The 27694-nt window shown below is 50.0% G+C and overlaps 1 protein-coding gene across 1 annotated transcript in view; it reads right to left on the reverse strand.

Moving 5' to 3' along the window:
* Positions 1 to 277: 277 nt before the first annotated feature.
* The window catches only part of LOC121287290, a 309069-nt gene continuing 281652 nt past the window's right edge, over positions 278 to 27694 (reverse strand). The window contains exons 4-5 of the mRNA XM_041205027.1: positions 11749 to 11939; positions 278 to 648 (exon numbers count right to left, since the gene is read on the reverse strand). Coding sequence (XP_041060961.1) covers positions 472 to 648; positions 11749 to 11939 — 368 coding nt within the window. The 3' untranslated portion in view covers positions 278 to 471. The remainder of the gene's footprint in view (positions 649 to 11748; positions 11940 to 27694) is intronic.

Here is a 27694-nt window from a genome sequence, read left to right on the forward strand (position 1 = left end):
AACACAACAGCAGCTGAACAGCACAGCCTTAAGAGAAGCTTCATAGGAACAATAACAGGGTCAAACTTCCTCTTGGATAGTCATACTAAATGGGTTACAGTGGATCAGCAGCCAGCTGGGTGCTCTGTGCCCAGTGGGGTGCCCTGTACCAGCTGCCCTAGTGAATGCTCAGTGTGCCAGTGTGGGTCTGAAGTTAATTGCTGCCTCGTTTCACTGCAGGAATCAACATGAACGACCATTCTGAAGCTCAGTGACAGTCAGGTCATGGCTCATTGAGACTGGGACCTGAGCCAGGCAGGATTTGGCCTCAATGTGAAGGCTCAACACGGGCCTGTGGGTCACTACGATCTGTGCTTTTTTGATTTAATTAATGGACCATGCAGGGAGATAGACTGTGGTGCTCAGAGAACTCATTGTAGAGACAGAGAGTCAGGAAGGTGGGAGTGAGTCCCTCTCCCTACCCATGCCCGTCTAACCATATACAGAATGTAACGAGCTATCCGTTTGTGTCTGGACTCTAGAATTCCTCTGATGTTTCTCCATGGAAAACCTTTGGATGTGTTCCCTCAGAGATTGCACCATTTGTTCCTCCACATTCACAGCTTCTTGTGTTGTTTCCTGTTCGGGATACCTCACTTTTCTGAATACCTGAAAGAAGGAGATTTACATTGAAAGGCTCTTTGAAATCCCGCAGAGATTTGCATTTATTTACCAGCTTCCATATCCTCAGGACATCCCAAAGTGCTCTACAGCTGGATTATTTTTTGAAGTGCAGTTATTGTTGTAATATGGTCACAGCAACCAATTTGTGCAGAGCAAGATCCCAGAATTAGGTAATGGCCAATCAGTTTTTCTTTGTATTGTTGGTTGAAACATAAAGCTTGAGCAAGAAATTGGGGAGATGTCTCCTTCTCTGCCTCAAACAGTGCCATGAGATTTTTTTCTGTTCAATTGAGAGCACCAACAGTGCTGACCTCCCTCAGTACTGCACCAGGTTGTCAGCCTGAACCTTAGGATTGTGGACCTTGAGCCCACAAGCTTTTGATTAAGAGGTGAGGGAGAGGGCTACAGACTGGACTACAGCTGACATCTCCAGTTTCCTCATCAGACAATGGTTGCCACAAGCCGACACTGCTCATCGACCATGACCACAGCTCAACGTGGACACACTGCAGCCCCAGGGCTTTACATCTTCTCATTGGCACAACTGCAGCTGGAGGAGCAGAATCTGGTGGGGGGTGTGGCAGGGGTGGTGGTTGGAGGAGTAAAGGATTCTGAGTAATGTCATAACCAGAGTCAAGTGAGATTCATGAATGGAGCAGCATCACTTATAGGAGTGAGGCAGAGACAGCAACCTCCCACAAACCCCTTACTGATCCCCCTCAATTCCCTATTAGATCTCCCACACACTTTGTGTACCAGCCTGTACAGTGTCTGTCTGTCTGTGTATACCAGCCTGTACACAGTGTCTGTCTGTCTGTGTATACCAGCCTTTACACAGTGTCTGTCTGTCTGTGTATACCAGTCTTTACACAGTGTCTGTCTGTGTGTACCAGTCTTTACAAGTGTCTGTCTGTGTGTACCAGTTTGCACACAGTGCCTGCCTGTGTGTACCAGCCTGTACACAGTGTCTGTCTGTGTGTACCAGTCTGCATACAGTGTCTGTCTTTATGTACCAGTCCGTATGCAGTCTCTGTCTGTGTGTAGCAGTCTGTATACAGTGTGTCTCTGTGTGTACCAGCCTGTATACAGTGTCTCTCTGTGTATATCAGTTTGTACGCAATGTCTGTCTGTGTGTACCAGTCTGCACACAGTGTCTGTCTGTGTGTACCAGTCTGTATGCAGTCTCTGTCTGTGTATACCAGTCTGCACACAGTGTCTGCCTGTGTGTACCAGTCTGTATACAGTGTCTGTCTGTGTATACCAGTCTGTACGCAGTGTCTGACTGTGTGTACCAGATTGTACACAGTGTGTCTCTGTGTGTACCAGTCTGTATGCAGTCTCTGTCTGTGTGTACCAGTCTGTATACAGTGTGTTTCTGTGTGTACCAGCCTGTATACAGTGTCTCTCTGTGTATACCAGCCTGTACGCAATGTCTGTCTGTGTATACCAGTCTGTACGCAGTGTCTGGCTGTGTGTACCAGTTTATGCATAGTGCCTGTCTGTGTGTACCAGTCTGTATGCAGTATCTGTCTGTGTGTACCAGTCTGTACACAGTGTCTGTCTGTGTGTATTAGTCTGTATATAGTGTGTCTCCATGTGTACCAGCCTGTATACAGTGTCTCTCTCTGTGTATACCAGTCTGTACGCAGTGTCTGGCTGTGTGTACCAGTTTGTATGCAGTGTCTGTCTGTGTGTATCAGTCTGTACACAGTGTCTGCCTGTGTGCGCCAGTCTGTATGCAGTGTCTGTCTATGTGTACCAGTCTGTACGCAGTGTCTGCCCGTGTGTACCAGTCTATATACAGTGTCTGTATGTGTGTACCAGTATGTATGCAGTGTCTACCTGTGTGTACCAGTCTGTATACAGTGTCTGTATGTGTGTACGAGTCTCTGCACAGTGTCTGCCTGTGTGTACCGGTCTATATACAGTGTCTGTATGTGTGTACCAGTATGTATGCAGTGTCTACCTGTGTGTACCAGTCTGTATACAGTCTCTGTCTGTGTGTACGAGTCTCTGCACAGTGTCTGGCTGTGTGTACCAGTCTGTATGCAGTGTCTGTCTGTGCATACCAGTCTGTACACAGTAAAAACAAAAATACCTGGAAAAACTCAGCAGGTCTGGCAGCATCTGTGGAGAGGAACACAGTTAACGTTTCGAGTCTGCATGACTCTTCAAGAGAACTAAGGAAAAATAGAAAAGGGGTGAAATATAAGCTGGTTTAAGGGGGGGGGGGGGGTGTGGGTGGGACAAGTAGAGCTGGATAGAGGGCCAGTGATAGGTGGAGATAACCAAAAGATGTCACAGACAAAAGGACAAAGAGGTGTTGAAGGTGGTGATATTATCTAAAGGAATGTGCTAATTAAGGGTAGAAAGCAGCACGAGCAAGGTACAGATAGCCCTAGTAGGGGTGGGGTGGGATGAAGGAATCGAAAAAGGCTAAAAGGTAGAGATAAAACAATGGATGGAAATACATTTAAAAATAATGAAAATAGGTGGGAAAAGAAAAATCTATATAAATTACTGGTAAAAACAAAAAGGAAGGGGGAAATCAGAAATGGGGTGGGGATGGAGGAGAGAGATCATGATCTAAAATTGTTGAACTCAATATTCAGTCCGGAAGGCTGTAAAGTGCCTAGTCGGAAGATGAGGTGCTGTTCCTCCAGTTTGCGTTGGGCTTCACTGGAACAATGCAGCAGGCCAAGGACGGACATGTGGGACTGAGAGCAGGGTGGAGTGTTGAAATGACAAGCGACAGGGAGGTCTGGGTAATGCTTGCGGACAGACTGAAGATGTTCTGCAAAGTGGTCACCCAGTCTGCGTTTGGTCTCTCCAATGTAGAGGAAACAGCATTGGGAGCAATGAATGCAGTAGACTAAGTTGAGGGAAGTGCAAGTGAAGCGTTGCTTCACTTGAAAGGAGTGTTTGGGCCCTTGGATGGTGAGGAGAGGGAAAGTAAAGGGGCAGGTGTTGCACCTTCTGCGGTTGCATGGGAAGGTGCAGTGGGAGGGGGTTGATGTGTAGGGGGTGATGGAGGAGTGGAGCAGGTGTCATGGAGGGAACGATCCCTATGGAATGCCACCGGTTGGTGGGGGGGGGGGGGGGTGCGGTGCGGCGGTGGGGTTGGTAAAGGGAAGATGTGTTTGGTGGTGGCATCATGCTGGAGTTGGCGGAAATGACATCCGTATTTTTTTGCTTTTAGTCTGTACACAGTGTCTGCCTGTGTGTACCATTCTGTACGCAGTTTCTGTCTGTGTGTACCATTCTGTATGCAGTGTCTGTTTGGGTGTACCATTCTGTACGCAGTGTCTGTCTGGGTGTACCATTCTGTACGCAGTGTCTGTGTGGGTGTACCATTCTGTACGCAGTGTCTGTCTGGGTGTACCATTCTGTACGCAGTGTCTGTCTGGGTGTACCATTCTGTACGCAGTGTCTGTCTGGGTGTACCATTCTGTACGCAGTGATTGGTATCATGAGGAGGGAGGGAGGACGATGCTAGGTAGGGGGATTTGCCCTTCAGACACTTGGGTTGGGAGTTGGTCAGAGCCTCATACACAGAGGTGACTGAGAATCTCAAAGGAGGTTATGATAAATTAAGATTTTAATTGATGTTGATAGGTCCCTTGTTGCAATGTATATAAACATTTCACCTATTGTGCTAAGAAGATTCTCTCAATGGGTTACATTACTTTCTGGGCATGGTTGCATCACTTTCTCTTTGGGTTGTATCTTCTAATAGGGAGGAGCCCCTCCCACCCCCAACATTCGGGGCAGAATTTTGCCCTCAGATGGTGAGCGGGCCCCACCGGCGGGTGGGCAGCTGATTGCCGCCGCCGAAATGGGCCCTGCCGCCATTTGGAGTGGGCAGGCCAATTAAGGCCCACCCAGCAGGCTGCCCGATAGGAAGCGCTATGCACTTCCTGTGCGGGGGTGGGGGGGGGTTGTGTGGGGAGGGATTCCCCATCTGTCAAATTGCGCTCTTTCACACATGCGCACGGAAGAGCACACTGCTCCCTGGGACCAAGTGCTGTCTCAGGGAGATCGGTGAAAGTTTAATAAACCTAAAAAATAGCAAAATAAAAAAAAATTATTAACATGTCCCCCTCATGAGACAATGTCATACGAGATGGGACATGTTAATAAATCTCACATAAAGTTTATTAAAGTTTTAAAACGGACATGAAACCTCATCCTGCCAGTGAATGAGGTTTCATGTTTTATCAGAAGCCCGCTGGGGCTCCTGGCCTGCTCGCCAGCCTTAAGGTTGGACGGGCAGGTCCTTTAATTGGGTTAATTATCCTGTCAATAGCCTCGATTGGCCATTGACAAGTCGACGGGCCCGCAGCTGATTTCGCTGTCCACCCGCCTTCCTGAATATTTAAATGGGGTGGGATGATGCCGGGGGCTCTGTCTGACATCATCCGGCATCATTTTCCTGTCAGTGAGTGGGCCCCGCCCCCAACTCGCCGATGGAAAACCTCTGGCCTCAGAGTGGCCTGAGATTGCCCAGGATGCAGGAGCTGATTGGCTGAACCTCTGCCCTTCCCCCAGTAATCCTCTGTTGACGAACAGGGTGGTTTTGGCTTGCAGGAACTGGACTGTGCTACTTCCTGGCATCTCCCATCACCCCTTCATCATACACATTCAATAGAGCCCTGGATATGTGAAAGTCCATGGGCACTTGCTGAGGATGGGTAACGACATGTGATGTTGTCATATTCAAGGAGTGGGACAATGGGGAGCTCATTCCACTGGGACTGCAGTCACTCAGACACCAGTGGCATCCACATGGCAGAACACACGACTGCCTGCAGTAATTATGGTTTTATTTAGCGTGTAATGTACCTTTAAGAATAATACGTGTTAAGGAAGATCAGGTGATCTGTAGTAACCAATTGGAGAGTAGCGCAGGCTACCTCAACAGTCAGTGTAGAGATAGAGTGGGAGTTGAAAGCATGTGTAGTTGCTGCTGAGTGTATTGTAAATAAACTTATTGTTTCCACCCAAGAAGTGTCTGCAGATCAACTCTATCATTAATAGCACTACTCGGTCACTCTACAACAAACTGGCAATGAGGATTATACAGGATTAAACAGAAGAAATTAAGTTAGAAAGAAATTGGCACTATACCTCGTTCAGTAATTGTAAGTAGCAAGCTCCGTTAGAATTGAAGAAATTATCCTCTCTCAAAATGCCACAATTTAGGAGAATTGATCCTTTTGAATCAGCCACAGCCAATTGGTCTCAATACATAGAATGCCTTTTTTCAAATGAACGAGATTACAGGGGAAGAGAAGAGGCGAGCGATCCTCTTGAGTACTTGTGGGAGAAAAACCTGCGGTCTGATTTGAGGTTTGATGGCACCCAGTGCTCCAGATTCGAAAAATTTTAATGAATTGGTGGACCTCGTGAAGGGTCACTTTCAAACCAAGCCCTCAGTCACAATGCAGAGGTTCAGGCTTAATTAACGAAATAGAGCCTCAGGCGAGACAAGTGCATGCTACATGGTAAATCTGAAGCAGCTAACAGAATGTTGTGAGTTCGTTACAACTCTGAATGACATGCTCAGAGATTGTTTAGTGTGCGGTGTGAATGAGGACACTATTCAGAAAAGATTATTGCCTGAAATGAATCTAGATTTCAAGAAAACGCTAGAAATAGTGCCGGCCATGGAAGGCACAGAAATAGATTCAAAAGCAATACGGGGTACGCAAAATGGCGCTGTCCTCCACCTCAGGCTGGAAACCTTAGCAGAAAAGGGTGCAGAAAAATGAGACTCTGCCCAGGAAACAGCCCCCGCCAGCCAAGGAATGAAAAAAAATAACTTAGCACCGAAATCAAAGAGTAATTTTAATAGAGGTAGAAACCTCTACTTTAGTGATTGACAATTTAAAAATATCAAATGCTACAATTGTTACAGAAATAGACATATGATGAGGTAGTCCAAGGAAAGATTCAAGCAGGCTTGTAAACAAAAGAAGAAGCCCAATAAAATCTATAATGTAGGAGAGATTGAAACAACAAATTCAGACATTTACTCGTTATTTAATCTTGAAGTTGGAAAGACAGGACAATATTTGTAACAGAGAAAGTAAATGGCAAACCTGTTAGAATGGAAATGGACACAGGTTCTTCCACCATAGTAACTGGGGAACATACCTCCAGATATTTGAATAATGGGGAACATCAATTAAGTTTAGAAGAATCAGCTGCCAAGCTAAAACCATACACAAAAACATAAAAACATTCAAGTAAAAGGTGCAAGCAGATTAACTTGTTTTTAATTCATTTATGGGATGTGGGCTTCGCTGGCTAGGCCAGCATTTATTGCCTTTGTTCAGAGGACATTTAAGAGTCAACCACATTGCTGTGGGCCTGGAGTCACGTGTAGGCCAGACCAGGTAAGGATGGCAGATTTCCTTCCCTAAAGGACATTAGTGAACCAGATGGGGTTTTATGGGTTTCATTCTTTTCATTCCAGATTTTTATTGAATTCAAATTCCACCATCTGCTGTGGCAGGATCCGAACCTGGGTCCCCAGAGCATTACCCTGGGTCTCTGGATTACTAATCCAGTGACAAAATCACTACACCACTGCCTCCCCTAATTGTCCATTATAGAAGCCAATCAGCAAAGCTACCAGTGTTGGTGTTAAGAGGTAGAGGACCAAGCCTTCTAGGATGAAATTGGCTAAGGGAAATCAACCTTGATTGGCCACTGAGATTCCAAAAGGAAGCTGGAAGAGTTCCTGGTTTGAAAAAGGAGTGTGTAAGGACTCAACAACCAGAAGAAATGCAGGCTGCTTTAAACCAAACCCTGGAAGAACAGCAGAAGAAAGTCAAAGAGATCCTGCTTGATGACAGAGTTTGAGACAAGGTGAGCAATCTGCGCAGGGGAATAGAAAAGCTGTTGAAAGACCTTCACACATGGCAAGATTCCCTCAGGGCAAAGTTTGTACCTCTGGAAAAGTATGAAGAGAAACAGAAAGTATTTAGCGCCTCTCTGAACAAACTGAAGAATGGGTTGGCAGAGAAAACACAACAATGTTCAATTTTCCAGGAGGCAGCAAACAAATATAAAAAAGAGATGGAAGAGCTGAAGTATCAGCTAAATGAAGCCAAAGAGGCTGTGGAAGCAAAAGTCGCAGAATTTTCCAAGAAGCAGACAGATGATGAAATTTTGAGAGACTCAGCCACTGAGCTCAGACAAGTTGAGCTTATATCTGAGAGAAGTCTGGCCAATAGTGAAGTCATAAAGAAGGCTGAGATTAAAGTCTGCGCTAGAAAAAAGAAAAGTGCATGTTGCAAACGAGGGAGTTAATTGATTTGGATCACCGGGTAGATTCACAGGGCTGCCACTTGGTCGAGGAGAAAGTGAGAGCCATAAGAGGGGAACTTGGGCCTCAGAGCTCAAATCATTCCCAGGAATGAGCAACTATTATGGGCGGTTCTTACCCAATTTGTCTACAGTGCTGGCCCCCCCTTCATTCTCTACTCAAACAGAACGACCCCAGAGAGGCACCCCAGAAAGAAGCTTTCATAACAGTAAACAATTGTTGCACTCGTCCAATCTATTAGTGCATTATGGCCAGGCGAAAGAATTGGCGCTGACATGTGATGCATTTCCCTCTGGAGTGGGAGCAGTGCTATCTCATCGGATGGACAATGACACAGAACAGGTTATGTATCAAGTACGCTTACCACAGCGGAAAAGGGATACCCACAGATAGGAAAACGCCTGTCCATCATCTTTGGTGTCAAGAAATTTCACCAGTATGTACACAGCCGCCATTTCACAATCATTTCGGACCACAAACTGTTAGGTTTGTTTAATGAGGACCACCCATAGCTTCAGCAAGAATACAATGGTGGGCCTTAATTCTGGCAGAATACGAATACACTTTCGTACATTGGCCTGGCAAACAAATCGCAAACACTGATGCCCTTAGTCGTTTGCCTTTGCAAGAAAATGATGAGCATGTTCCACTTCCACAAGAACTTGTTTTACTGTTAAATTTCTTAGATTCCTCGCCAGTATGCACTTGACAGATCAGAGACTGGACAAGTTGGGACCCAGTCCTATCTCAGGCATGAGAATAAGTGCTACATGGTTGGTCGCAGGATCCCGTATCTGAATAAATGAAACCGTACCTCAACAGAAGACATGAAATAACCAGTCAGGATGGCATCCTATTGTGGGGTGCATGAGTGATAGTTCCTCCAAAGGGAAGGGAGCCACTTTTAGTTGAACTACACAGTGCCCATCCAGAAATTTCCTGAATGAAGACCATAGCATGCAGCTATCTATGGCAGCCAGGGATGGATGGAGAAATAGAGTTTAGTAAAGCACTGTGTGTGCAATGTCAGCAACTGCAAAAGTTACACCCATTGGAGTGGCCAGGTAGACCCTGGGTGCGGTTACACATTGACTACATTGGACCTTTTCTGGGAACAATGTTTCTGCTCATCGTCAATGCCCATTCAAAATGGTTAGACATATATGAGGTGAAGTCACCAATGTTGGGCACTATAATCGAAAAACTACAGAAGTAGTTGTTTCAGACAATGGCACGGAATTTATGAGTGCTGAGTTTTCAACAGTTTATCAGCCTCAACGGTATCATTCATGTGAAGACTGCACTGTACCACCCTTCCAGAAACAGACTGGCTGAGAGGGCAGTTCAAATGTTCAATGCAGGCATGAAAAAGCTAATTGATGACTCCTTGGCAACCAAGCTAGCATGATTTCTTAAATAAAAGCAAAATCCTGCGGATGCTGGAAATCTGAAACAAAAACAGAAAATGTGGAAAAACTCAGCAGATCTAACAACATCTGTGGAAAGACAGAGTTAACGTTTCGAGTCCATCTGACTCTTCTTCAGAGCTGAAGAGAAGTGGAAATGTGATGAAATTTATACTCTTTAAGGGGGGATGGGGCAAGTGCAGCTGGATAGAAGGCCAGTGATAGATGGGGACAAAGGAGGGATTGACAAAGATATCATGAACTAAAGGACAAACGGTATGTTAATGATAGTGGTCAGGTCTGAAAAAAGATACTGATAGTGGCGTAAAGGTCAGAAAGCAAAATGTGATAATAGCAGGACAAGGGTAAGCACTCTGGAAAGAACAACATGAACAAGTAACAGATGGGCCGAGTGGGATTGGGGTGGGAGAGGGCGTGGTATCCCATTTTCTATCCTTTCTTTCCCCATCACTGCCTGAATCTGCTATTATCACATTCTGCTTTCTTACCTAAATGCTACTATCAGCACCTTTTTTTAGCCCTGACCATTATCATTAACACTCCCTTTGTCCTTTAGTTCAGGACATCTTTGTCAATCGCTCCTTTGTCCCCACCCATCACTGGCCTTCTATCCAGCTGCATTAGCCCCACCCCCACATTTAACAGTATAAATTTCATCACATTTCCACTTCTGTTTAGCTCTGAAGAAGGGTCATATGGACTCGAAATGTCAACTTTCTTTTTCTTGCTCTCCACAGATGCTGTCAGACCTGCTGAGGTTTTCCAGCATTATCTGGTTTTGCAGCACATTTTCTTTTCCATTGTAGGACCACCCCTCACACAGCAACAGGTGGCCCACCTGCCGAGTTATTGTTGAAAAACCTTTTCAGGACAAGATTGAGCTTAAAAATGTCAAATTTAGAGGGGAAGGTGGAAAGGAGTCAGAGAAGCCAGAAAGCTAGGCACGACTGGCATAGTTGTGAGAGGAAATTTACCGTGGGAGAGCCAGTATACGTGAAATACTTCGGGGAAGGACCAAAGTGGTTACCGGGTGAAATAAGTGTGGTGACTGGGCCTCTGTCTTACCATGTGGAAGTGGAAGGCTGGATCATCTGTAAACATGTGGACCATTTAAGGAAAAGAGAAACAAATCATCGAGATATGGTTCCGCCAGTGATCATGACCGGGTCTGCCTTTCCTGTTGAGGATACTCAACCCAGGACTGACATGTCTGATATTCCTGTAAGAGTTGAGGATACAGAACTGCAAATGCCCACTGAAGCACCTGATGTTCAGGCAACTCCGGAAAAGGAGGTTCCTGACAAAGAATCTGAAGTTGTGGAGTGTGACATTCCACATGTCCCAGGAAACTACCTGAAAGACTGAACTTGTAATTTTCTTACCCAGTGTAAATATTATGTTGTCCTGAAAGATATGTACTTGTAAATATATGTAGAGCCGAGTTAAAGGGGAAGGAATGTAGTAATTATGGTTTTATTTAGTGTAATGTACCTTTAAGAATGATACTTATTAGGCAAGATCATATGATCTGTAGCAATCAATAGGAGAGCAGTGTGGGCTATCTCCACAGTCAGTATAGAGGTAGAGTTGGAGTTGAAAGCACATGTGTTGTTGCTGCTGAGTATATTGTAAATAAACTTAATATTTCCACTCAAGAAGTGTCTGCAGCTCAACTCTATCATTAATAGCACAACCTGGCCACCCTTACAAGACGATCACAGACTGGGGAGCCCTGTTAAAGTACAGGCTGACCAAACTCCCATGTGTAGCCTGGGGCGCTTCGCTCAACTCTGCCCAACAAAGGAGAGCGCGGTGACTTGGGCTGGGGAAACAACGCAGCAACAAGCAGAGGGAAGGAGCTTAACCAGCACACCGGAGCCTTTCTGAACCATGAATAGTGTCATCCGACTGGGAGGATAGACCAACACCTTAAACACCAAAAAGCCAAATCCAAAAACCCTCAAAACTAAAGCCTGAAATCTCTATCGGCAGTGCGGGGGTGGGGGTGGTGGGGGGGGGGAGTGCAGTTTGATGGAGGGGGCCACTTTGATGGGGGGGGGCGGAGTTTGACCAGGTGGGCCATTTGTCTGGAAGGGTAGCTCAGTCCAATACCCTTAAATTTCGATTTAGGGTATTTAAAGAAATCAAACTCCATTTTGATTTTGTAGGATCTGGGATTTGTTCTGGGATGTTTACAGGGTTTTTAGAGACTGTATTCTGCAGGTCTAGTTGTTTATTAGTGGAAATCATACACCAGCTATTTATTAACATCTCTTACTCTCCCAGCACTGCAATACAAGGTGTCATCATTGAGAATAACCTCACCCAGATGCTGCAGTAACAGGCCAGACATTTGACAATATTTAAAACAGCTGCTAAGCTCAGACAAGCAATGACTGGCCCTGTGGTTGGGACACAGAGGCACAGTGCTGGCCAAGAGATGAGCTGTGACGAATTGAGAGACTTTCCCAGCGAGGCTGCTGTAGGACTTGTGACTGGATCTGGGGGTAAACACACTGTGGAAACAAAAGAACATATAATCAGAACTTTGTCAGAATCATAAATGCTTAGAAACTTCATAACAAATAAAAATTCCCATCCCCTTTAAATGGACAGAATCCCACAGCCATAAACAGTGAACGTAATGGGACAAGATGAGAAGGTAAAAAAAAAGGCAGATGGGATCCTGAACTTGATAAAAAGAGGCAGAGAATGCAAAAACAAGAGACTTGTGATAATGATTTATAAAACAGTGATACATCCTCAGCTGGAGATTTGTGTCCAGTCCTGGGCAGTGCAGTTTAGGAAGGAGGTGAAGACCTTGGAGAGAATGCAAAAAAGATTCATGAGGATGGTTCTGGGGATGAGGGACTTCAGTGAAGAAGATAGATTGGAGAAACTGAGGCTGATCTCCTGGGAGAAGAGAAGGTTGGGACGAGATTTGATAGAGAGGTTTGAAATCATAGATAAGTAAAGAAACAATTTCTGCAGTGGCAGGAGAGTCAGTAACCAAGTGGAGGGTCAGTAACCAGGTGGAGGGTCAGTAACCAAGTGGAGGGTCAGTAACCAGGTGGAGGGTCAGTAACCCCCGGTGGAGGGTCAGTAACTAGGTGGAGGGTCAGTAACCAGCTAGAGGATCAGTAACCAAGTGGAGGGTCAGTAACCAGGTAGAGGGTCAGTAACCAGGTAGAGGGTCAGTGAGCAGATGGAGAGTCAGTAACCGGATGGAGAACAGTAACCAGGTGGAGTGTCAGTAACCAAGTGGAGGGTCAGTAACCGGATGGAGGGTCAGTAAGCAGGTGGAGAGTCGGTAACCAGGTGGAGGGTCAGTAAACAGATGGAGGGTCAGTGAGCAGGTGGAGGGTCAGTAACTAGTGGAGGGTCACTAAGCAGATGGAGGGTCGGTAACCAGGGGAAGGGTAACTAAACAAATGGATGGTCAGCAACCCGATGGAGGGTGGGTAACGAGCTGGAGGATCAGTAACCGGATGGAGGGTCGGTAACCAGGTGGAGGGTCAGTAACCAGGTGGAGAGTCAATAAGCAGGTGGAGAGTCAGTAACCAGGTGGAGAGTCAATAAGCAGGCGGAGGGTCAGTAACCAGATGGAGGGTCAGTAACCAGGTGGAGGGTCAGTAACCAGGTGGAGGGTCAGTAACCAGGTGGAGGGTCAGTGAAAAGGTGGAGTGTCGGGAACCAAGTGAAGGGTCAGTAACCAAATGGATAGTCAGCAACCCGATGGAGGGCGGGTAACCAGCTGGAGGGTCAGTAACCGGATTATTGTAGATTCAATAACTGGGTGGATGGTCAGTAACTGGGTGGAGGATCAGCAAAAAGGTGGAGGTCGGTAACCACGTGGTGGTCAGTAACTAGGTGTAGGGTCAGTAACAAGATAGAGGGTCGGCAATCAGATGGAGTGTCGGTATCCGGGTGGAGGGTCACTAACTACATGGGGAGCCGGTAACCAGGTGGAGGGTCAGTAACTGGATGGAGGGTCAGTAGTCGGGTGGAGGATAGGTAACCTGGTGGAGGACCATTAACCAGATGTAGGGTCGGCAAATAGATGGAAGATTGGTGATCAGATGGATGTTCGGTAACCATGTGGAGTATTGGTAACCAAATGGAGGGTTAGTGACCAGATGGAGGTTCAGAGAGCAGGTGGAGGTTCAGTAACCAGATGGAGGGTAGGTTACCAGTTGAAGGGTCACTAACTAAATGGATGGTCAGCAACCCAATGGAGGGTGGGTAACCAGCGGGAGGGTCAGTAACCAGATGGAGGTTCAGTGAGCAGGTGGAGGTTCAGTGAGCAGGTGGAGGGTCAGTAACCAGGTGGAGGGTCAGTGAGCAGGTGGAGGGTCAGTAACTGGATGGAGGATCAGTAACCAAGTGGAGGGTCAGTAAGCAGGTGGAGAGTCAGTGAGCAGGTGGTGGGTCAGTAACCAGGGGGAGTGTCAGTAACCAGATGGAGGGTCGGTTACCAGTTGAAGGGTCACTAAGTAAATGGATGGTCAGCATCCCGATGGCGGGTGGGTAACCAGCGGGATGATCAGTAACCAGATGGAGGGTCAGTAAGCAGGTGGGGGGTCAGTAACCGGATGGAGGGTCAGTAACTGGATGGAGGGTCAGTAAGCAGGTGGAGGGTCAGTAACCGGATTGGAGGTCAGTAACCAGGTGGAGAGTAAGTAACCAGGTGGAGGGTCAGTAACTAGGTGGAGGGTTAGTAAGCAGCTGGAGGGTCAGTAACCGTGTGAAGGGTCACTAACCAAATGGCTGGTCAGCAACCCGATGGAGGGTGAGTAACCAGCTCAAGTATCAGTAAATGGATGTAGGGTCAGTGAGCAGGTGGAGTGTCAGTAAGCAGGTGGAGGGTCAGTAAGCAGAGGGAGGGTCAGTAACCAGGTGAAGGGTCACTAACCAAATGGCTGGTCAGCAACCCGATGGAGGATGAGTAACCAGCTCAAGTACCAGTAACCGGATGGAGGGTCAGTAAGCATGTGGAGGGTCAGTAAGCATAGGGAGGATCCGTAACCAGGTGGAGGGACAGTGAGCAGGTAGAGGGACAGTAACCAGATGGAGGGTCAGTAACCAAGTGCAGGGTCAGTAACCAGGTGGAGGGTCAGTAACCAGGTGGAGGGTCAGTAACCAAGTGGAGGGTCAGTAAGCAGGTGGAGGGTCAGTGAGCAGGTGGTGGGTCAGTAACCAGGTGGAGGGTCAGTAACCAAGTGGAGGGTCAGTAAGCAGTTGGAGGGTCAGTGAGCAGGTGGAGGGTCAGTAACCGGATGGAGGGTCAGTAACCAAATGGAGGGTCAGTAATCAGGTGGAGGGTCAGTGAGCAGGTGGTGGGTCAGTAACCAGGGGGAGGATCAGTAACCAGATGCAGGGTTAGTAAACAGATGGAGGGTCAGCAACCCGATGGTGGGTGGGTAACCAGCTGGAGGGTCAGTAACCAGGTGGAGGGTCAGTAACCAGGTGGAGGGTCAGTAACCAGATGGAGGGTCAGTAACCAGGTAAGAGTCAGTGAGCAGGTGGAGGGTCAGTAACCAGATGGTGGGTCGGTAAGCAGGTGAAGGGTCACTAACCAGATGGATGGTCAGCAACCGATGGAGGGTCGATAACCAGCTGGAGGATCAGTAACCGGATGGAGGGTCAGTAAGCAGGTAGATGGTCAGTGAGCAAGTGAAGGGTCAGTAAGCACGTGAAGGGTCAGTAAGCAGGTGGAGAGTCGGTAACCTGGTGGAGTGTTAGTAAACTGATAGAAAGTCAGGAACCAGATGAAGGGTCAGTAACCAGATGTAGGGTCAGTAACCAGGTGAAAGGTCACTAACCAAATGGCTGGTCAGCAACCCGATGGAGGGTCAGTAACCAGCTGAAGTATCAATAACCGGATGGAGGGTCAGTAACCAGGTGGAGGGTCAGTAAGCAGGTGGAGGGTCAGTAACTGGATGGAAGGTCAGTAAGCAGGTGGAGGGTCAGTAACCAGGTGGAGGGTCAGTGAGCAGGTGGATGGTCAGTAACCAGGTGGAGGGTCAGTGAGCAGGTGGAGGGTCAGTAACCAGGTGGAGGGTCAGTAACCAGATGGAGGGTCAGTAAGCAGGTAAGAGTCAGTGAGCAGTTGGAGGGTCAGTAAACAGATGATGGGACGGTAACCAGGTGGAGTGTTAGTAAACTAATGGAAAGTCAGTAACCAGATGAAGGGTCAGTAACCAGATCGAGGGTCAGTAACCAGGTGAGAGGTCACTAACCAAATGGTTGGTCAGCAACCCGATGGAGGGTCAGTAACCAGCTGAAGTATCAGTAACCGGATGGAGGGTCAGTAACCAGGTGGAAGGTCAGTGAGCAGGTGGAGTGTCAGTAACCAGGTGGAGGGTCAGTAACCAGGTGGAGTGTCAGTAAGCAGATGGAGGGTCAGTAACCAGATGGAGGGTCAGTGAGCAGGAGGAGGGTCAGTAATCAGATGGAGGGTCAGTGAGCAGGTGGAGGGTCAGTAACCAGATGGAGGGTCAGTGAGCAGGAGGTGGGTCAGTAAGCAGGTGGAGGGTCAGTGAGCAGGTGGAGGGTCAGTAACCAGGTGGAGGGTCAGTAACCAGGTGGAGGGACGGTAAGCAGGTGGAGAGTCGGTAACCAGGTGGAGTGTTAGAAAATTGATGGAAAGTCAGTAACCAGAAGAAGGGTCAGTAACCAGAAGAAGGGTCAGTAACCAGATGGAGGGTCAGTAACCAGGTGAAAGTTCACTAACCAAATGGCTGGTCAGCAACCGATGGATGGTCGATAACCAGCTGGAGGATCATTAACGGATGGAGGTTCAGTAAGCAGGTGGAGGGTCAGTAAGCAGGTGGAGGGTCAGTAAGCAGGTGGAGAGTCGGTAACTTGGTGGAGTGTTAGTAAATTGATGGAAAGTCAGTAACCAGAAGAAGGGTCAGTAACCAGATGGAGGGTCAGTAACCAGGTGAAAGTTCACTAACCAAATGGCTGGTCAGCAACCCGATGGAGGGTCAGTAACCAGCTGAAGTATCAGTCACCGAATAGATGGTCAGTAACCAAGTGGAGGGTCAGTAAGCAGGTGGAGGGTCAGTAACCGGATGGAAGGTCAGTAACCAGATGGAGGGTCAGTAAGCAGGTGGAGGGTCAGTGAGCAGGTGGTGGGTCAGTAACCAGGGGGAGGATCAGTAACCAGATGCAGGGTTAGTAAACAGATGGAGGGTCAGCAACCCGATGGTGGGTGGGTAACCAGCTGGAGGGTCAGTAACCAGGTGGAGGGTCAGTAACCAGGTGGAGGGTCAGTAACCAGGTGGAGGGTCAGTGAGCAGGTGGAGGGTCAGTAACCAGGTGGAGGGTCAGTAACCAGATGGGAGACAGTAACCAGGTGGAGGGTCAGTGAGCAGGTGGAGAGTCAGTAACCAGGTGGAGGGTCAGTAACCAGATGGGAGACAGTAACCAGGTGGTGGGTCAGTGAGCAGGTGGAGGGTCAGTAACCAGGTGGAGGGTCAGTAACCAGATGGGAGACAGTAACCAGGTGGAGGGTCAGTGAGCAGGTGGAGGGTCAGTAACCGAATGGAGGGTCAGTAACCAGATGGAGGGTCAGTGAGCAGGTGGAGCGTCAGTAACCAGGTAGAGAGTCAGTAAGTGGATGGAGGGTCAGTAACCAGGTGATGGGTCAGTAACCGGATGGAGGGTCAGTAACCGGATGGAGGGTCAGTAAACAGGTGGAGTGTCAGTAACCGAATTGGGGGTCAGTAACCAGGTGGAGAGTAAGTAACCAGGTGGAGGGTCAGTAACCAGGTGGAGGGTCAGTAAACCACTGGCGTGTTAGTAAGCAGCTGGAGGGTCAGTAACCGCGTGAAGGGTCACTAACCAAATGGCTGGTCAGCAACCCGATGGAGGGTGAGTAACCAGCACAAGTATCAGTAACTGGATGGAGGGTCAGTAAGCAGGTGGATGGTCAGTAAGCAGTTGGAGGGTCCATAACCAGGTGGATGGTCAGTGAGCAGGTGGAGGGTCAGTAACCGGATGGAGGGTCAGTAACCAAGTGGAGGGTCAGTAAGCAGGTGGATGGTCAGTGAGCAAATGGAGGGTCAGTAAGCAGGTGGAGGGTCAGTGAGCAGGTGGATGTTTGGTAACCAGGTGGAGGGTCAGTAACCAGATGGAGGGTCAGTAACCAGGTAAGGGTCAGTGAGCAGGTGGAGGGTCAGTAACCAGATGGAGGGTCGGTAAGCAGGTGAAGGGTCACTAACCAAATGGATGGTCAGCAACCGATGGAGGGTCGATAACCAGCTGGAGGATCAGTAACCGGATGGAGGGTCAGTAAGCAGGTGGATGGTCAGTGAGCAAGTGGAGGGTCGGTAACCAGGTGGAGTGTCAGTAACCAGGTGGAGGGTCAGTAACCAGGTGGAGGGTCAGTAATCTGATGGAGGGTCAGTAAGCACGTAGAGGGTCTGTAAGCAGGTGGAGGGTCGGTAATCAGGTGGAGGGTCAGTAACCAGGTGGAGGGTCAGTAACCAGGTGGAGGGTCAGTAAGCTGATGGAGGGTCAGTAAGCAAGTGGAGATTCGGTAACCAGGTGGAGTGTTACTAAGCTGATGGAAAGTCAGTAACCAGATGATGGGTCAGTAACCAGATGGATGGTCAGTAACCAGGTGAAAGGTCACTAACCAAATGGCTGGTCAGCAACCCGATGGAGGGTCAGTAACCAGCTGAAGTATCAGTAACCGGATGGAGGGTCAGTAACCAGGTGGAGGTTCAGTAAGCAGGTGGAGGGTCAGTAACCGGATGGAAGGTCAGTAACCGGTGGAGGGTCAGTAACCAGATGGAGGGTCAGTAAACAGATGGAGGGTCAGTAAGCAAGTGGAGATTCGGTAACCAGGTGGAGTGTTAGTAAACTGATGGAAAGTCAGTAACCAGATGATGGGTCAGTAACCAGATGGATGGTCAGTAACCAGGTGAAAGGTCACTAACCAAATGGCTGGTCAGCAACCCGATGGAGGGTCAGTAACCAGCTGAAGTATCAGTAACCGGATGGAGGGTCATTAACCAGGTGGAGGGTCAGCAAGTAGGTGAAGTGTCAGCAAACAGGTGGAGTGTCAGTAAGCAGGTGGAGGGTCAGTAACCAGGTGAAGGGACACTAACGAAATGGCTGGTCAGCAACCCGAAGGAGGGTGAGTAACCAGCTCAAGTATCAGTAACTGGATGGATGGTCAGTAACCAAGTGGAGGGTCAGTAAGCATGTGTAGGGTCAGTGAGCAGGTGGAGGGTCAGTGAGCAGGTGGTGGGTCAGTAACCAGGGGGAGGGTCAGTAACCAGATGGTGGGTTAGTAAACAGATGGAGGATCAGCAACCCGATGGTGGGTTGGTAACCAGCTGGAAAGTCAGTAACCAGGTGGAGGGTCAGTAACCAGGTGGAGGGTCAGTAACCAGATGGAGGGTCAGTGAGCAGGTGGAGGGTCAGTAACCAGATGGAGGGTCAGTAACCAGGTGGAGGGTCAGTAACCAGATGCAGGGTCAGTGAGCAGGTGGAGGGTCAGTAACCAGATGGAGGGTCAGTAACCAGGTAAGAGTCAGTGAGCAGTTGGAGGGTCAGTAAACAGATGATGGGTCGGTAAGCAGGTGAAGGGTCACTAACCAAATGGATGGTCAGCAACCGATGGAGGGTCGATAACCAGCTGGAGGATCATTACCGGATGGAGGGTCAGTAAGCACGTGGAGGGTCAGTAAGCGGGTGGAGGGTCGGTAACCTGGTGGAGGGTCAGTAACCAGGTGGAGGGTCAGTAACCAGGTGGAGGGTCAGTAAGCAGGTGGAGAGTCGGTAACTTGGTGGAGTGTTAGTAAATTGATGGAAAGTCAGTAACCAGAAGAAGGGTCAGTAACCAGATGGAGGGTCAGTAACCAGATGAAAGTTCACTAACCAAATGGCTGGTCAGCTACCCGATGGAGGGTCAGTAACCAGCTGAAGTATCAGTCACCGGATGGAGGGTCAGTAACCAGGTGGAGGGTCAGTAAGCAGGTGGAGGGTCAGTGAGCAGGTGGAGGGTTGGTAAGCAGGTGAAGGGTCACTAACCAAATGGATGGTCAGCAACCGATGGACGGTCGATAACCAGCTGGAGGATCAGTAACGGGATGGAGGGTCAGTAAGCAGGTGGATGGTCAGTGAGCAAGTGGAGGGTCAGTAAGCACGTGGAGGGTCAGTAAGCAGGTGGCGGATCGGTAACCAGGTGGAGTGTAAGTAACCAGGTGGAGGGTCAGTAACCAGGTGTAGGGTCAGTATGCTGATGGAGGGTCAGTAAGCACGTGGAGGGTCAGTAAGCAATTGGAGGGTCGGTAATCAGGTGGAGGGTCAGTAAGCAGGTGGAGGGTCAGTAACCAGGTAGAGGGTCACTAACAAGGGGGAGGGTCAGTAAGCTGATGGAGGGTGAGTAAGCAGGTGGAGAGTCGGTAACCAGGTGGAGGGTCAGTAAACAGATGGAGGGTCAGTGAGCAGGTGGAGGGTCAGTAACTAGTGGAGGGTCACTAAGCAGATGGAGGGTCGGTAACCAGGGGAAGGGTAACTAAACAAATGGATGGTCAGCAACCCGATGGAGGGTGGGTAACGAGCTGGAGGATCAGCAACCGGATGGAGGGTCGGTAACCAGGTGGAGGGTCAGTAACCAGGTGGAGAGTCAATCAGCAGGTGGAGAGTCAGTAACCAGGTGGAGAGTCAATAAGCAGGCGGAGGGTCAGTAACCAGGAGGAGGGTCAGTGAGCAGGTGGAGGGTCAGTAACCAGGTGGAGGGTCAGTAACCGGATGGAGGATCAGTAACCAGATGGAGGGTCAGTGAGCAGGTGGAGGGTCGGTTAGCAGGTGGAGCGTCAGTAACCAGGTGGAGAGTCAGTAAGTGGATGGATGGTCAGTAACCAGGTGGAGGGTCAGTAACCAGGTGGTGGGTCAGTAACCGGATGGAGGGTCAGTAACCGGATGGAGGGTCAGTAAACAGGTGGAGTGTCAGTAACCGAATTGGGGGTCAGTAACCAGGTGGAGAGTAAGTAACCAGGTGGAGGGTGAGTAACCAGGTGGAGGGTCAGTAAACCACTGGCGTGTTAGTAAGCAGCTGGAGGGTCAGTAACCGCGTGAAGGGTCACTAACCAAATGCTGGTCAGCAACCCGATGGAGGGTCAGTAACCAGCTGAAGTATCAGTAACCGGATGGAGGGTCAGTAACCAGGTGGAGGGTCAGTAACCGGATGGAGGGTCAGTTACCAGGTGGAGGGTCACTAACCAGGTGGAGGGTCAGTGAGCAGGTGGATGGTCAGTAACCAGGTGGAGTGTCAGTAAGCAGATGGAGGGTCAGTAACCAGGAGGAGGGTCAGTGAGCAGGTGGAGGGTCAGTAACCAGGTGGAGGGTCAGTAACCGGATGGAGGATCAGTAACCAAGTGGAGGGTCAGTAACCCCCGGTGGAGGGTCAGTAACTAGGTGGAGGTTCAGTAACCAGCTAGAGGATCAGTAACCAAGTGGAGGGTCAGTAACCAGGTAGAGGGTCAGTAACCAGGTAGAGGGTCAGTGAGCAGATGGAGAGTCAGTAACCGGATGGAGGGTCAGTAACCAGGTGGAGTGTCAGTAACCAAGTGGAGGGTCAGTAACCGGATGGAGGGTCAGTAAGCAGGTGGAGAGTCGGTAACCAGGTGGAGGGTCAGTAACTAGTGGAGGGTCACTAAGCAGATGGAGGGTCGGTAACCAGGGGAAGGGTAACTAAACAAATGGATGGTCAGCAACCCGATGGAGGGTGGGTAACGAGCTGGAGGATCAGTAATCGGATGGAGGGTCGGTAACCAGGTGGAGGGTCAGTAACCAGGTGGAGAGTCAATAAGCAGGCGAAGGGTCAGTAACCAGGCGGAGGGTCAGTGAGCAGGTGGAGGGTCAGTAACCAGGTGGAGGGTCAGTAACCGGATGGAGGGTCAGTAACCAGGTGGAGAGTCAATAAGCAGGTGGAGGGTCAGTGAGCAGGTGGAGGGTCAGTGAGCAAGTGGAGGGTCAGTAAACAGATGGAGGGTCAGTAAGCAGGTGGACGGTCAGTTAGCTGATGGAGAGTCAGTAACCACGTGGAGGTTCAGTAAGCAGGTGGAGGGTGAGTAAACAGATGGATGGTCAGCAACCCGATGGATGGTCAGCAAACCGATGGAGGGTGGGTAACCAGCTGAATTATCAGTAACTGGATGGAGGGTCAGTAACCAGGTGGAGGCTCGGTAACTAGGTGGAGGGTCAGTAACCAAGTGGAATGTCAGTAACCGGATGGAGGGTCAGTAACCAAATGAAGGGTCAGTAACCAGGTGGAGAGTCAGTAACCAGATGGAGGGTCAGTATCCAGATGGAGGGTCAGTAACCAAATGGATGGTCAGCAACACAATGGAGAGTGGGTAACCAGCTGGAGGGTCAGTAACCGGATGGAGGGTCTGTAACCTAATGGACAGTCAGTAACCAGGTGGAGGGTCAGTGAGCAGGTGGAGGGTCAGTAACCAGATGGAGGATCGTTAAGCAGGTGAAGGGTCATTAACCAAATGGATGGTCAGCAACCCGATGGAGGGTGGGTAACCAGCTGGAGGGTCAGTAACCAGGTGGAGGGTCAGTAACCAGATGGAGGGTCAGTGAGCAGGTGGAGGGTCAGTAACCAGGTGGAGGGTCAGTAACCAGGTGGAGGGTCAGTGAAAAGGTGGAGTGTCGGGAACCAAGTGAAGGGTCAGTAACCAAATGGATAGTCAGCAACCCAATGGAGGGCGGGTAACCAGCTGGAGGGTCAGTAACCGGATTATTGTAGATTCAATAACTGGGTGGATGGTCAGTAACTGGGTGGAGGATCAGCAAAAAGGTGGAGGTCGGTAAGCACGTGGAGGTCAGTAACTAGGTGTAGGGTCAGTAACAAGATAGAGGGTCGGCAATCAGATGGAGTGTCGGTATCCGGGTGGAGGGTCACTAACTACATGGGGAGCCGGTAACCAGGTGGAGGGTCAGTAACTGGATGGAGGGTCAGTAGTCGGGTGGAGGATAGGTAACCCGGTGGAGGACCATTAACCAGATGTAGGGTCGGCAACTAGATGGAAGATTGGTGATCAGATGGATGTTCGATAACCATGTGGAGTATTGGTAACCAGGTGGAGGGTCAGTGACCAGATGGAGGTTCAGTGAGCAGGTGGAGGTTCAGTGAGCAGGTGGAGGGTCAGTGAGCAGGTGGAGGGTCAGTAACCAGGTGGAGGGTCAGTAACCAGATGGAGGGTAGGTTACCAGTTGAAGGGTCACTAACTAAATGGATGGTCAGCAACCCAATGGAGGGTGGGTAACCAGCGGGAGGATCAGTAACCAGATGGAGGTTCAGTGAGCAGGTGGAGGTTCAGTGAGCAGGTGGAGGGTCAGTAACCAGGTGGAGGGTCAGTGAGCAGGTGGAGGGTCAGTAACTGGATGGAGGGTCAGTAACCAAGTGGAGGGTCAGTAAGCAGGTGGAGAGTCAGTGAGCAGGTGGTGGGTCAGTAACCAGGGGGAGGGTCAGTAACCAGATGGAGGGTTAGTAAACAGATGGAGGGTCAGCAACCAGATGGTGGGTGGGTAACCAGCAGGAGGGTCAGTAACCAGGTGGAGAGTCAGTAACCAGGTGGAGGGTCCGTAAACAGATGGAGGGTCAGTGAGCAGGTGGAGGGTCAGTAACCAGATGGAGGGTCAGTAACCAGGTAAGAGTCAGTAAGCAGATGGAGGGTCAGTAACCAAATGGTGGGTCGGTAAGCAGGTGAAGGTTCACTAACCAAATGGATGGTCAGCCACCGATGGAGGGTCGATAACCAGCTGGAGGATCAGTAACCGGATGGAGGGTCAGTAAGCAGGTGGATGGTCAGTGAACAAGTGGAGGGTCAGTAAGCACGTGGAGGGTCAGTAAGCAGGTGGAGGGTCGGTAACCAGGTGGAGGGTCAGTAACCAGATGGAGGGTCAGTAGCCAGTTAAGGGTCAGTGAGCAGGTGGAGGGTCAGTAACCAGATGGAGGGTCGGTAAACAGATGAAGGGTCACTAACCAAATGGATGGTCAGCAACCGATGGAGGGTCGATAACCAGCTGGAGGATCAGTAACCGGATGGAGGGTCACTAACCAGGTGGAGGGTCAGTAACCAGGTGGAGGGTCAGTGAAAAGGTGGAGTGTCGGGAACCAAGTGAAGGGTCAGAAACCAAAAGGATAGTCAGCAACCCGATGGAGGGCGGGTAACCAGCTGGAGGGTCAGTAACCGGATTATTGTAGATTCAATAACTGGGTGTACGGTCATTAACTGGGTGGAGGATCAGTAAATAGGTGGAGGTCGGTAAGCACGTGGAGGTCAGTAACTAGGTGTAGGGTCAGTAACAAGATAGAGGGTCGGCAATCAGATGGAGTGTCGGTATCCGGGTGGAGGGTCACTAACTACATGGGGAGCTGGTAACCAGGTGGAGGGTCAGTAACTGGATGGAGGGTCAGTAACCAGATGGAGGGTCAGTAACCAGGTGGAGGGTCAGTAACCAGATGGAGGGTCAGTGAGCAGGCGGAGGGTCGGTTAGCAGGTGGAGCGTCAGTAACCAGGTGGAGAGTCAGTAAGTGGATGGAGGGTCAGTAACCAGGTGGAGGGTCAGTAACCAGGTGGTGGGTCAGTAACCGGATGGAGGGTCAGTAAACAGGTGGAGTGTCAGTAACCGAATTGGGGGTCAGTAACCAGGTGGAGAGTAAGTAACCAGGTGGAGGGTGAGTAACCAGGTGGAGGGTCAGTTAACCACTGGCGTGTTAGTAAGCAGCTGGAGGGTCAGTAACCGCGTGAAGGGTCACTAACCAAATGGCTGGTCAGCAACCCGATGGAGGGTCAGTAACCAGCTCAAGTATCAGTAACTGGATGGAGGGTCAGTAAGTAGGTGGAGTGTCAGAAAGCAGGTGAATGGTAAGTAAGCAGAGGGAGGGTCAGTAACCAGGTGAAGGGTCACTAACCAAATGGCTGGTCAGCAACCCGATGGAGGGTCAGTAACCAGCACAAGTATCAGTAACTGGATGGAGGGTCAGTAACCAAGTGGAGCGTCAGTCAGCAGGTGGATGGTCAGTAAGCAGTTGGAGGGTCCATAACCAGGTGGAGGGTCAGTGAGCAGGTGGAGGGTCAGTAACCGAATGGAGGGTCAGTAACCAGATGGAGGGTCAAAAAGCTTGTGGAGGGTCGGTTAGCAGGTGGAGCGTCAGTAACCAGGTGGAGAGTCAGTAAGTGGCTGGAGGGTCAGCAACCAGGTTGTGGGTCAGTAACCAGATGGAGGGGCAGTGAGCAGGTGGAGGGTCAGTAACCAGGTGGAGGGTCAGTAAGCAGGTGGAGAGTCGGTAACCAGGTGGAGTGTTAGAAAATTGATGGAAAGTCAGTAACCAGAAGAAGGGTCAGTAACCAGATGGAGGGTCAGTAACCAGGTGAAAGTTCACTAACCAAATGGCTGGTCAGCAACCGATGCATGGTCGATTACCAGCTGGAGGATCATTAACGGATGGAGGGTCGGTAAGCACGTGGAGGGTCAGTAAGCAGGTGGCCGGTCAGTAACCTGATGGAGGGTCAGTGAGCAGGTGGCGGGTCAGTAACCAGGTGGAGGGTCAGTAACCAGATGGGAGACAGTAACCAGGTGGAGGGTCAGTGAGCAGGTGGAGGGTCAGTAAGCAGGTGGAGGGTCAGTGAGCAGGTGGAGGGTCAGTAACCGAATGGAGGGTCAGTAACCAGATGGAGGGTCAGTGAGCAGGTGGAGTGTCGGTTAGCAGGTGGAGCGTCAGTAACCAGGTGGAGAGTCAGTAAGTGGATGGAGGGTCAGTAACCAGGTGGAGGGTCAGTAACCAGGTGGTGGGTCAGTAACCGGATGGAGGGTCAGTAACCGGATGGAGGGTCAGTAAACAGGTGGAGTGTCAGTAACCGAATTGGGGGTCAGTAACCAGGTGGAGAGTAAGTAACCAGGTGGAGGGTGAGTAACCAGGTGGAGGGTCAGTAAACCACTGGCGTGTTAGTAAGCAGCTGGAGGGTCAGTAACCGCGTGAAGGGTCACTAACCAAATGGCTGGTCAGCAACCCGATGGAGGGTCAGTAACCAGCTCAAGTATCAGTAACTGGATGGAGGGTCAGTAAGTAGGTGGAGTGTCAGAAAGCAGGTGAATGGTAAGTAAGCAGAGGGAGGGTCAGTAACCAGGTGAAGGGTCACTAACCAAATGGCTGGTCAGCAACCCGATGGAGGGTCAGTAACCAGCACAAGTATCAGTAACTGGATGGAGGGTCAGTAACCAAGTGGAGCGTCAGTCAGCAGGTGGATGGTCAGTAAGCAGTTGGAGGGTCCATAACCAGGTGGAGGGTCAGTGAGCAGGTGGAGGGTCAGTAACCGAATGGAGGGTCAGTAACCAGATGGAGGGTCAAAAAGCTTGTAGAGGGTCGGTTAGCAGGTGGAGCGTCAGTAACCAGGTGGAGAGTCAGTAAGTGGCTGGAGGGTCAGCAACCAGGTTGTGGGTCAGTAACCAGATGGAGGGGCAGTGAGCAGGTGGAGGGTCAGTAACCAGGTGGAGGGTCAGTAAGCAGGTGGAGAGTCGGTAACCAGGTGGAGTGTTAGAAAATTGATGGAAAGTCAGTAACCAGAAGAAGGGTCAGTAACCAGAACCAGCTCAAGTATCAGTAACTGGATGGAGGGTCAGTAAGTAGGTGGAGTGTCAGAAAGCAGGCGGATGGTAAGTAAGCAGAGGGAGGGTCCATAACCAGGTGGAGGGTCAGTGAGCAGGTGTAGGGCCAGTAACCGGATGGAGGGTCAGTAACCAAGTGGAGGGTCAGTAACCAGGTGGATGGTCAGTGAGCAAATGGAGGGTCAGTAAGCAGGTGGAGGGTCAGTGAGCAGGTGGAGGTTCGGTAACCAGGTGGAGGGTCAGTAACCAGATGGAGGGTCAGTAACCAGGTAAGGGTCAGTGAGCACTTGGAGGGTCAGTAACCAGATGGAGGGTCAGTAAGCAGGTGAAGGGTCACTAACCAAATGGATGGTCAGCAACCGATGGAGGGTCGATAACCAGCTGGAGGATCAGTAACCTGATGGAGGGTCAGTAAGCAGGTGGATGGTCAGTGAGCAAGTGGAGGGTCGGTAACCAGGTGGAGTGTCAGTAACCAGGTGGAGGGTCAGTAACCAGGTGGAGGGTCAGTAATCTGATGGAGGGTCAGTAAGCACGTAGAGGGTCTGTAAGCAGGTGGAGGGTCGGTAATCAGGTGGAGGGACAGTAACCAGGTGGAGGGTCAGTAACCAGGTGGAGGGTCAGTAAGCTGATGGAGGGTCAGTAAGCAAGTGGAGATTCAGTAACCAGGTGGAGTGTTAGTAAACTGATGGAAAGTCAGTAACCAGATGATGGGTCAGTAACCAGATGGATGGTCAGTAACCAGGTGAAAGGTCACTAACCAAATGGCTGGTCAGCAACCCGATGGAGGGTCAGTAACCAGCTGAAGTATCAGTAACCGGATGGAGGGTCAGTTACCAGGTGGAGGTTCAGTAAGCAGGTGGAGGGTCTGTAACCGGATGAAGGTCAGTAACCAGGTGGAGGGTCAGTAACCAGGGGGAGGGTCAGTGAGCAGGTGGATGGTCAGTAACCAGATGGAGGGTCAGTAAACAGATGGAGGGTCAGTAAGCAAGTGGAGATTCGGTAACCAGGTGGAGTGTTAGTAAACTGATGGAAAGTCAGTAACCAGATGATGGGTCAGTAACCAGATGGATGGTCAGTAACCAGGTGAAAGGTCACTAACCAAATGGCTGGTCAGCAACCCGATGGAGGGTCAGTAACCAGCTGAAGTATCAGTAACCGGATGGAGGGTCATTAACCAGGTGGAGGGTCAGCAAGTAGGTGAAGTGTCAGTAAACAGGTGGAGTGTCAGTAAGCAGGTGGAGGGTCAGTAACCAGGTGAAGGGAAACTACCGAAATGGCTGGTCAGCAACCCGAAGGAGGGTGAGTAACCAGCTCAAGTATCAGTAACTGGATGGATGGTCAGTAACCAAGTGGAGGGTCAGTAAGCATGTGTAGGGTCAGTGAGCAGGTGGAGGGTCAGTAACCAGATGGAAGGTCAGTAAACAGATGGAGGGTCAGTAAGCAGGTGGAGGGTCAGTAACCAGGTGGAGGATCAGTAACCGGAGGGAGGGTCAGTATCCAAGTGGAGGGTCAGTAAGCAGATGGAGGGTCAGTGAGCAGGTGGTGGGTCAGTAACCAGGGGGAGGGTCAGTAACCAGATGGTGGGTTAGTAAACAGATGGAGGATCAGCAACCCGATGGTGGGTGGGTAA

This window comes from Carcharodon carcharias, chromosome 14 (assembly GCF_017639515.1).
Source record: "Carcharodon carcharias isolate sCarCar2 chromosome 14, sCarCar2.pri, whole genome shotgun sequence".
NCBI lineage: Eukaryota > Metazoa > Chordata > Chondrichthyes > Lamniformes > Lamnidae > Carcharodon > Carcharodon carcharias.